Raw genomic sequence first — 11,464 nt, forward strand, 5'->3', positions numbered from 1 at the left:
AGGGTAACTTTTCATGCCACTACTTGTGATTCTCTACCATTTTCCTTAGTATCTTCTTAATGTTTTTGTTGGAGGCTTCTACGGCTCTATTCATCTGAAGCCTGTAGGCAGTGGAATTCTTGTGTTTGATTTTGAAAGTTTCACATATAGCTTTCATTAGATCACTATTGAGGTTGGCAGCATTGTCAGTAATAATGGACTCAGGAACTCTGAATCGACAGACAATACGATCCTTGACAAAACCTACGACGACTTTCTTGGTTACAGCTTTGTAAGATGCAGCTGCTACCCATTTTGAGAAGTAATAAATGGCTACTAGAATAAACTGATGTCCGTTTGAAGCATTGGGCTCAATCAGACCGATAACATCCATTCCCCAAGTGACGAATGGTCAAGGTGAGCTTGTTGCATTGAGCTCGTTTGGCAGCACTTTTATCATGTTGGCATGCACTTGACATTGAAAGCATTTGCGGACATACTGAATACAATCCGTCTCCATGGTCATCCAAAAGTAACCTGCCTTGAGTATTTTCTTGGCCAGAACAAAACCATTCGTGCGGACCACATGTCCCAACATGCACATCCTCAAGTAGCTTAGAAGCTTCCTTTGCGTCGACACACCTTAGAAACCCAAATACGAAGTTCTTTTGTACAAGTTCCCTCCGCTGTGGAAGAAGTAATTTGACAATCTCCGGAGCATGCATTTCTGGATATGATTTGCATGCTTCGGGTATTCTCCTCTTGATAAGTATTCCTTGATATCAAGGAACCAAGGCTTTCCATCTACTTCCTCCTCGACATGAGCACAATATGCTGGCTGATTATGGATCATCACTGGAATGAGATCAATATAGTTCTTATCTGGATGTTGTATCATGGATGACAAAGTGGCTAATGCGTCGGTGAACTCATTCTGAATTCTGGGCACATGTCAGAATTCTATCTTTGTGAACCTCCTTTTCAATTCCTGCACATGGTGCAGATATGGCAGTATCTTGGAATTCTTGGTGGCCCACTCTCCTTGTACCTGGTGCACATGCAAATCTGAGTCACCGATCACCATCAACTCTTGAATGTTCATGTCGACTACCATGTTGAGCCCTAGTATGCAGATTTCATATTCCGCCATGTTGTTGGTGCAGGGAAATCTGAGTTTAGCAGATACGGGATAATGTTGACCCATTTCTAACATCAAAACTACTCCAATACCTACTCCTTTGAAATTTGCGGCTCTATCAAAGAATATCCTCCAACCGTCATATGCTTCAATAATGTTTTCTCCTACGAATGATACTTCTTCATCAGAAAAATACGTTTTCAAGGGTTCGTATTCTACTCCTACCAGATTTTCAGCGAGGTGATCTGCCTATGCTTGTCCCTTGACTGCCTTTTGAGTTACATAGACGATGTTGAAATCACTCAGTAGTATATTCCATTTAGCCAACTTCCCAGTATGCATGGGCTTCTGAAATATGTAGTTCAGGGGATTCATCCTGGATATGAGGTATGTGGTGTAGGCACAGAAATAATGCCTCAATTTCTGGTCTGTCTAGGTCAAAGAACAACAAGTTCATTCAAGCAGAGAATATCGTGCTTCATAAGGTGTGAATTTCTTACTCAGGTTATATATAACTTGCTCTTTTCTTCCTGTCTCATCATGTTGTCCCAGAACACATCCGAAGGCTCCATCTAACACGGATAGATAAAATAGCAAAGGTCATCCTGGTTCTGGCGGGACCAGAACTGGCGGTGTGGATAGGTATTCCTTGATCTTGTCAAAATCTTTCTGACAATCCTCGGTCCAACTCGTCTCGGCATCTTTCCTCAGCATCTTGAAGATGGGTTCACATATTACTGTGGACTATGCTATGAATCGACTGATGTAGTTGAGCCATCCCAAGAAGCTCATCACGTTATTTTTGCTTTTAAGTGGTGGTAAGTCCTGAATAGCTTTGACTTTAATAGGATCTAGCTCGATCCCTCGGCGACTAACAATGAATCTCAATAACTTTCCTGCGGGAACCCCGAATGCACACTTTGCGGGGTTCAACTTCAAATTGTACCTTCTGAGCCTGTCGAAGAATTTCCTAATGTCTTTTATGTGATCTACGACTCTCTTAGATTTGATAATGACATCGTCCACATATACCTCTATTTCCTTGTGTATCATATCATGGAAGATGGTTGTTATGGCCCTCATGTAGGTAGCCACAACATTCTTTAGACCGAATGGCATCATCTTGTAACAGTATACACCCCAAGGCATAATAAAAGCTATCTTTTCGGCATCTTCTTCATCCATCCAGATCTGGTGATAACCTGCGAAGCAATCTACAAAGGATTAGAGTTCATACTTGGTGTAGTTATCGATCAGGATATGTATATTTGGCAGTGGAAAATCGTCTTTGGGACTTGCTCTGTTTAAATCTCGATAATCAACACATACTCAGACCTTTTCGTCTTTCCTCAGAACTGGCACAATGTTAGCTAACCTTGTTGGGTACTCAACCACCCTGAGAACCTTGGCTTTAATCTGCTTGGTAACTTCCTCCTTGATTTTCAGACTCATGTCTGGTTTGAATTTTCTGAGTTTCTGCTTGATTGGCGGGCACATGGGATTGGTAGGTAACTTGTGAGCTACTATAGATGTGCTTAAACCGGTCATATCGTCATACGACCATCTCATATTCCTTTAGAAAACCAATGTACTCTCCCTTTTCTGTTGGTGACAAGTGAATGATGATGCGGGTCTCTTTGACGGTCTCAGCGTCTCCCAAATTTACTACTTCTGTTTCGTCCAAGTTGGATTTAGGCTTGTTTTCAAAATTCTCAACTTCTCTGAGAATTTCCTCGGGTATCTCATCTTCTTCCTCTGATTCACTATTCTCATGTCGCGTTGCCTCAGTACATGTCACAGTCACTGGTTCATCAGGAAAAGTAATAATAACACTGTAGAAGGGGAAAATATAAAAATAGTAATGAATAATGATAAAGGACAAATGCATTTGATTAAAACTGAGAAAATTGTTCAAACAAAGCTTGACTTAATGGGTCGAGCATTTATTTTGAAACGAAGAAATCTTAAAACAAAATTGCTGAAAAAATTTAAATGCCTAGAACAGCTATAAATTCTGCCAAGCTACCCATGGACTCGACGGGCTCGAGATGGTGTGGCAGTCCAGTTTCTGAGAACAGCTCCCTTTGCCACAGTCTAAATAGTGAGGCCTTTTTCCTCCTTCTCCTCAATTATGGCACAACAATCCATGTCCTTGTCTTCCAAGAACAGATCCTTCAGCCTAGCTAGTGTTTCTTCTTCTACAGTTCCCCATATTATGCTAGTCTGATGGAAAGCTTGTTCCAAACGTGGTACCGGTTGCTCAAGAGAGTAGTACGGTCCACACCATAGAGGCGACCACTCCTTGTACTCTTACCATGTATACTGGTATCTGATCCCAAAGGTGGTACCATGATTTTTTAGCCGTATCGGCTTGGTGATACCCTAGAGGTTCTTCCCAACCCTTTGCCAGGCTCATATCCGGACCATGCTATATGCTTTCTATTTTGTTGCTCCACCACTTATCCTTCTCGACAGTATTGACCCGTTCAATATGGTGATAGCTTTCTCCTCCTAGTCTTCTTCAATGGCCAATGGTCGGGATGGTTTGACTAGTGTAGATGGGGTTACTCCCATCTCCATGGATGATTACCTCCTGACGGTTCCATTTAAATTTTATGACTTGATGTAGTGTGAAGGGCACGGCTCCAGTAGCATGGATCCATGGGCGGCCCAACAATAGGTTATATGAGGCTGGTATGTCAAACACTTGGAATTCAACGTCGAACCAAGTTGGCCCCATCTGCAAGCAAAGGTTTATTTCCCCGATCGTGGCCCTCTAGGACCCATCGAAAGCCTTCACATTCATGCTTCTTGTCTGTATTTCATGGAAACCTTTTTCCAACCTTTTCAGGGTATCTAACGGACAAATATTTAGACTCGAACCTCCATCAACCAGGACCTTGGCAATGAACTTGTCTTCAAATTGTACTGTAATATGCAATGCTCGATTGTGATTCAGACCTTCAGGCGGCAGCTCATCTTCATGGAAGATAATCTTATGGCTCTCCAGCACTTGACCAACCATGTTGGCCATTTCTCCACCAGTGATATTATTGGGTATATAAGCCTCACTCAGTACTTTCATCAAGGCGTTCTTGTGTGCCTCTGAATTTTGTAATAGTGATAGGATAGATATCTGAGCAGGGACTTTGTTCAGATGGTCAACAACAGAATAATCTTTTGCCTGTACTTTCCTTCATAGGTCATCTGGCCCGGTCTCAATGACAGGCTACCTAGCAGTGGAATCCTTACTTGAACCTCCCAGGTGTTCAGGTGTGTAGGCTCTTCCAGTTCTAGTCATTGTTTGTGCGGCGTCAGATTCCTTTATCTTAGTCTTCCCTTTTCACCGAGCCTCGGTGACATAATCCCAGGGTATTGCTTTTGAGTTGAATGGGGGTGTGGTTGACACCGTCACAGTAAAAGGTGTGACTACTTCTACTTCAAATGGAGCGGAGGTGGCTGCGGGCGATGCTACTTCCACCTCGAATGGAACTAATGCAGTTACCTCAATATCAATAGGTGCCTGAGTCTGAACCACGATAGGAGTAAGTGTAACTGCAACCTTAAAGTCATCGCCTTCTCAGATATGCCCGATTTACCCCTTAGGGTCTCATTCCTCATTTGTTTCTATAACATGTACACCGTCACCTCTATGATCAGGGAGGGAATTGTTGTGGACATTAGGTGTGACTTCCTTCTCTTGTATGACCTTGTTGTGAATGAATGTATGGATCTTATCCTTCAATGTTCGGCACTCAGTAGTGGTGTGCCCTTTCATGCCAGAGTGGTATGCACAGGTTTTGTTCAGATTGACCATTGGGATGGATTTTCTAGTGCCACAGCGGGAATAGGAATGATGTAACCTGCAGCCTTTAACGTTTTATACAATTGGTCGATGGGCTCAGCAATGGCGGTGTATCATCTTGGTGGCTTGCGATCGAAATTGGGTCTCGGTCTTGGATAATTTTGGAAAGTTGGTGGTGATTGGAAGTGGGATGGTTGGGAATTATAGGTGTGATGGACAGTGGGTAGTTGGGAGTATTTGGGAGATAAAGGCTGATATGTAGGTGATGATTCTTGGTATGTGAGTGGAGGTGTTTGATAGGTGGGTGGAGGTGTTTGATATGTGAGTGAAGGTGTTTGATAGGTGGGTGGAGGTGTCTGGTATGTGAGTGGACTTTTTGGGCACTGGGCCACCATTACTGCCCCGACTTCTCTCTTCTTCGGTATGCCGCCTGATTGGATTGCCTTATTTGTGGCTTGCAGTACTTCGAAATTTGTTACCATCCCGCTTTTGATTCCTTCCTCGATCCTTTCCCCGAGCTTGATGATATCAGAGAATTTATGATTTTCGATAACCATCAACCTCTCATAATATTGCGGATCCTAAGCTCTGACGAAGAATTTATTCATCTGTTCTTCGTCCAAAGTAGGCCTGACCTTGGCGGCTTCCGACCTCTAACGAGTAGCATATTCGCGGAAAGTCTCAGTAGGTTTCTTCTTGAGGTTCTGAATGTAGAAGACATCTGGTGCATTCTCCATGTTGAACCTGAATCAGTCCATGAAATTCGACGTCATGCTTACCCAATTTGACCATTTCTTTGGATTATGGCTGATATACCAAGAAAAGGTGTCCCCAGTAAGGCTCCTCAAAAAGAGCTTCATTCGAATCTTTTCATCCTTTCCAACCCCGACAAGCTTGTAATAGTAGGTCCTTAGATGAACCCTGGGATTACCTGTACCATCGAACATTTTGAACTTGGGAGGTTTGTACCCCTCTGGAAATTCCACATCGGGTTGTATACATAGATCTTCATAGTTCAAACCTTCTATTCCTCTATCGCCTTCAACACATTGAACTCAGCTAGTTAACTTTTTGAGTTCTTCGGCCAAGTTCTTTGTGAGCATGTGATTTTTTCCTTATATGAAATACTCCCATAAATTCAAGAAAAAAAATGAATTTTCCCCATTGTTTGCAATTTCATAGATTTTTGTGGCATTTTATCGATTGTTTGCATTTGTCTGTGCACGTTTATTTTATCTAAGTCATGAAAAATACAAAAATATGTTGCATTTGCATTTAGGATTTAATTTTATATTTGTTAGACTAATTAGCAAATTGGTTGTTTTATAAAAATGGAAAAATCACAAAAATAGTTTACTTTTGCACTTTTTAATTTTAATTTTGGAATTTTGATAGTTTTCCCTTTAAATTTGGTTTTTAATTACTTATGGTAATTTTTAGTTAGAGTTAATAATTCAATGTGGTAGGATAATTTGATTTAGGAATTAATTTAGGTTTTTATTCTTTAAGATTTAATTTAAAAGAATTTTGAAAAAAGAAAAGAAAAGAAAAAGAAGGATTAGAGAGGATTTGATTTTTTGGGCCTGTTTTATTTCAAAATCCACAAGCCCAAATCATTTGTCCCCAAAATACCTGCCCAACTCCAGCCTAGACCCATCCCCGATCAGGTCCAAACCCATGCATAAACCAAACGACGTCGTTTTGCTATCCCCTTATCTTAGCCGTTGATTTCGCTTCATCCAACGGCCCTAGGACTTCCCCCATCTCAAATAAGACTGTCTGAAATCCCTCATTAAGACCTAAGACCAAACAAGCCCTCCTCTCATCTCTCTTATCAGATAACGCCATCTTCGAGCAAGTCTACCATTATCCCCTACGAAATAGCTCCAATCACCACCAAAATTTGGCCATGCAACCATTAACCCTCCTTGCATCCTAATCCATCACCATTTTTTGCAAAACCCTCGCCTAATCGAACCTGTTTCAAATCTGAAATCGAAGGAGAAGAAAATCTCTCAAGTCCTCGAGTTCTGATGAACGATTGGGCTTGAAACGAGTATTGCTCATTTGTTCTCAAAAGGAACATACGGTTAATACTAGGTTTCGAGTCAAGTCGGAATTGTTTGAAGTTTATCAAGCCTTATGGCCATCGAGGTATTTGTTCCTTGTTCTTGCTCTTTTGTCTCCGTCGTCTGCTTCATGTTTGAACCAACCTCCTTCTGTTTCCTCTCTTCTTATTCTTGTTAATATTTAAGGCTATGGTCCTGAGCCTTATTCCTCTTTACTTTAAGTTTAATTTTAAGTTCAATAAAACGGGTTAGCATATCAATATCCTAGTATAATGTGATTAATTAGTTGTTTAATTAGTAAATAACTCTTTTTCGAGCTTCTCTAAGTGAACTGAAATTCAAAGGGTTGGTCTGTTTTGAAGATTTTATTAAGTTCAGAGTTTGAAAACTCAAATGTGGGTTGTTAGTATAGGCTCATGGTTTGGGCTGGGTTTTGAGTTAATTCAACCTTGGGTCAACTTTGACCCATATTGGTTTTGGTTTCAGGGGTAATAACATGGTGCTTAAGGGGTAGTTTAGGAACTTAGGATTAGGGAATCTTTGAAAACTGATTGAAGAAACTTCTAGGAAGCTGGGGTGGGGGACTCATGTGAGAATCTGAAATGTACCCTAAGGGTATGAAAGCAAAAACCAAAATTGGAAAAGGTTTTAGGGGCAAAAAATTGATTCCGTAGGGCTGCCCTAGAGCCTTGCTTATAAAGGCATTATAACATGACATTCAAGTCAGAGTTTAAGAGATAAAAAACTGGAAAAAAACTGAGACGGCTGGGAGATTTTGAACATTGATTGTCCAGCATTTTCTTGGTGAAAATTGCTCAAAAACTCTGTTTAAGTGTTGAATTTCTGAGCCCCTTCACTAGATAAAATCCCTGGTAGCCTAGATTCTGCAATTGGCTGAAAATGGCTTGATTTTTGGTCTTGAAAAGCTGGTTTGAAGCTGTTTGGTGTATGGTTTTACTGTTCCATTGCTTGAATCAAGCTGGTTTTCTTTGCTTTGTTTCCTGATTATTGGGCTACTGCTGTTTATTGCTTACTCACTTCCTTTTCCTTACAATTTCCAGGTACATGTTCTGAAACTTGTATAATGTGACGTTCAAGTCGAAGAGTGAAATGGAAATGGGATTTTGAAGCTTAACTTTAAGTCATTTGTTCATAACTTAGCCTTATTTCTGTGGTCTATGAATCCTTTTGTTTCATATTTCTCCTAGTTAAGTTTCCTCATATGTGGTTGATCATGTCATCAAACGCTATATGTTTACTTTAGGATTTATTTGGTTTTGTTTGAATGAAATTGATTCAGAAACATTTTGGACTTTACGGAGTATAACCTAAATGGATCAGTGATTAGATTCTATGCTTGATGGTGTAAACTAAGTATCATTGCATGCTAAGCAACATCAGGCTTCACGGGATATCTAATTGAATGGTGTTTTAAGTTATGATCAGTTTTCTTTTTTTTTTTTACAAGTTGTGTCTGAACATGTGCCGTTAATAATATTCAAAGTTTCCTGGTATATTCATTATTGGGTAGTGATGAGATTTATCCAGTTGTGTTTGAGTGTAAAGGGTTGTTTTGCGTTAGTATGGGTTCGATATTGGGTCTAGGATCCTCAGTTTGGTTTTTCACAGGATTTGGGCTCATTGGGCCCTAAATTCTAAGGTCATTTGCAAGGGAAAATGGCTTGTTGTTGTTATTTGGGTTTGCTTATTGAGTGCAGTAGCTCATTCATTTGGTGGTTGGACTGTCGTGGTAGCAGAAGTGACCCAAAGATGCATAAGAGACAAAATTCGAAATTTAGCTTAGTTAAGCTTTATTAATTGTTTTAAAAATGAGAGTTGAAGTTTGCTTAATTCGATTCCATGCTCAATGCTAGTATCAGTCGACTCGCATTATTGGTTCTGGAGGTGGATCATCAGGATCGTAAGAATTTGATTAACAATTCAATTAGTATCAGTTAAGTTGTTCAATTCGATTGGTATTAGTTAATAATTGGGGCGTGCCATATTCAGTTAAAGCATATTTACGGCCCTCAGAGGGTTAGCTTGAGTTCCTTTTTTAAATTGGAAGCGGGGTGTGCCTTGCCAAATAAAATTTCAAAACTACAAGGCCCTCATTTAATAACTATTTTTATCCTTAGAAATCGAGGTGCGCCATTTAGTGAATTTCCATGGCCCTCGCAAATTTAAAAATGCGCAGTTGCCTTAGACGCGCTATCTAATAATTTACCTTCCTAAACTCGGGTGCGCATTTATGTGACCCAAATCCAAAATCTCAACAACGTTAGACAATTGTGTTGCGGACTGCGGGTGCATTTATGTGACGTGGTTCAAGACATATTTTAAATGACATTGCAATCTTTCTTAAAAATGGTTAAAAGTGGTTATAAATATAAAATGCACATAGGTTAAAACATGTAATTAAAATCAGATAATTGAGCCAAAAAATAACAGTTGAGCGATCGTGATAGAACTACGGAATCTGGGAATGCCTAACACCTTCTCCTGGGTTAATAGAATTCTTTCCCGGATTTCTGTGTTCGCAGACTGTAAAACAGAGTCAATCTCTTCCTCGACTCGGGATTTGAACTGGTGACTTGGGACACCATAAAATTATCCCAAGTGGCAACTCTGATTTTAATAAATAAATAATCCCGTTTCGATTGTCATTTTAAGTTGGAAAAAACTCCCTTATATTCCCTTCCGGGGTGTAGGTAAAAAGGAGGTGTGACAGCTCTGACGACTCTGCTGGGGAATCGAACCCAGAATCTCTGGTTCAGAATTCGAGCTTAGATGAATTGTTATATTTGGCTTTATTTATTATCTGATTTTATTACATGTTTGAGCCTAATCTGCTAAATGTCACTTTTACCGCTTTGATATTGTCTGAGCTGTATATAAACTGCTACGAACCTCTCTCTTCTCTCTCCCGAGGAGTGCACTGTGGTCGTGACTTCTTTCTGTTAGTGTCATATCCCAAATAGAACGAGGTTCGGACAAGTTGCAAAGCCGGATGATCTTTTGGTTACCGGTACGCAGCCCCCCCTCGGCTCGAGTTGTTCGCTCGGGTAAGTTAGGTCTAAAACAATACACCCAGGTTTTAAACCTAGAATAGTTTAGCCTCATGCCAGATCCCTAGTAGGAACTCTTATCTGCATCATGTGCATTTGACTTTGGAGACTCAACACAGGGGTTGGGTCTGTCTAGGACAAGTGCACCCGAAATAAAAAAGACCATCTTGATGCATCCTACTTGTTACTTGTGCATTCATTTGCTTCGGATTTGCATGTTGACCGGCTTATTGGGGAAAGGTTGAAAGAAGGAAAGTCAATGTGAGGGCTAAGAGAGATAATTGCTTGTTTATGAAAATCGATGTCCCAAAATATACTAAAACTCTGCCGAAATTTTGAAGAAAAAAAAAAGATAATTTTTTTTTTTGAAAAAAAGAAGAAGAAAAGTTGGTTTTTGTTTTGTCTAAATCGCCCGAATTACGCCAGTGTGATTCTCACCGGATGTGGGATACGTAGGCAACCCCAATCAAGTCCAACTTCCTTTTTGCAAAAATAGCTTAAAAGGCACCAAAATTTTATTACTTTGTTGGAAATAAGTAAGGTGAATCCATTCTTGTCGAAAATAGCCGAATGTCCCCGAAGGGGTGCCGGAAGGCTGTTTTTGCAAGAACAGCCACCTTTGGTCTCTTTTTGGCATTTTGGCCGGTTAGCAAGTACAGCCTTAAAATCTTCTCCCTGGAAGTGCTGAAAGGTCGTATTTGCAAAGCCGGGTTTTATTTTGAAATAAAAATTTAGAAAAAAAAGAGAGAGAGAAATAGTGTTAACTTTGTTTTTGAGTCAAATGAGTCTTGATTTTGCTTAATCGCCCTAATAAATGTGCAGAATGAGCACGAGTCAAAGTTTGCCAATAACAGTCATGAACAAGATGCCTTTGGAGTTGCATATGTGGTGGGAAGACCTGGGTAAATCAGAGCAAGATAATGTCAATCTACACTTGGGAGGTCTCACCGGGTTGTTGAAGATCAGGCCTAGAGGAGATATCATAAAGGCATTGGTTACGTTTTGGGACCCAGCTCACAAAGTCTTGTAGTTCTCGGATTTTGAACTCACACTCACCTTAGAAGAGATAGCAGGTTATATGGGAAGTACTGAAGGTCTGAGGCATAAGTATATGATCGCTCCAAGAGCCGTTAACTCTCACAAATTCATGAATTTGCTAAAAATAAGTAAACGAATCTCGTACTCTGAGTTGGCGGACGGTTTTTCCACTCTACGTTTCATATACCAGAGGTACGAGTATGTAGGAGGATTCGACAACTGGAAAATCGGGGTTTGTAGCAAAGGGAACCGAGCAAAATGGGATGAGCATAGGCGTTTTGCCTTCATGGTAGCTTTCTTAGGCCTCGTGATGTTCCCCCGGAAAGATGGGAATATCGATCTACGAGTGGCTAGAGTCATCAAAGTC

General features: G+C 40.4%; 1 protein-coding gene across 1 annotated transcript; it reads right to left on the minus strand.

The window, feature by feature from the left end:
- Positions 1–622: 622 nt before the first annotated feature.
- LOC138875393 (uncharacterized) lies at positions 623–1,183 on the minus strand. The gene is made up of 2 exons (XM_070154221.1): positions 1,028–1,183; positions 623–913 (listed from the first exon to the last, which is right to left on the minus strand). The coding sequence occupies exons 1-2, from the start codon at positions 1,181–1,183 to the stop codon at positions 623–625; spliced, it is 447 nt and encodes a 148-aa protein (XP_070010322.1).
- Between the last annotated feature and the right edge of the window lie 10,281 nt (positions 1,184–11,464).

The sequence above is a fragment of the Nicotiana sylvestris genome, chromosome 1 (assembly GCF_000393655.2).
Source record: "Nicotiana sylvestris chromosome 1, ASM39365v2, whole genome shotgun sequence".
In the NCBI taxonomy this organism is placed as follows: Eukaryota; Viridiplantae; Streptophyta; class Magnoliopsida; order Solanales; family Solanaceae; genus Nicotiana; species Nicotiana sylvestris.

What these genes read in the sequence shown, in the direction of transcription:
- LOC138875393 (XM_070154221.1), bottom strand. Translation starts at nt 1,183, where the DNA reads ATGGGTCAACATTATCCCGTATCTGCTAAACTCAGATTTCCCTGCACC. An exon ending in CAGATTTGCATGTGCACCAG is followed by an intron (nt 914 to 1,027) that starts GTACAAGGAGAG and finishes CCCAGAATTCAG; the next exon opens with AATGAGTTCACCGACGCATT.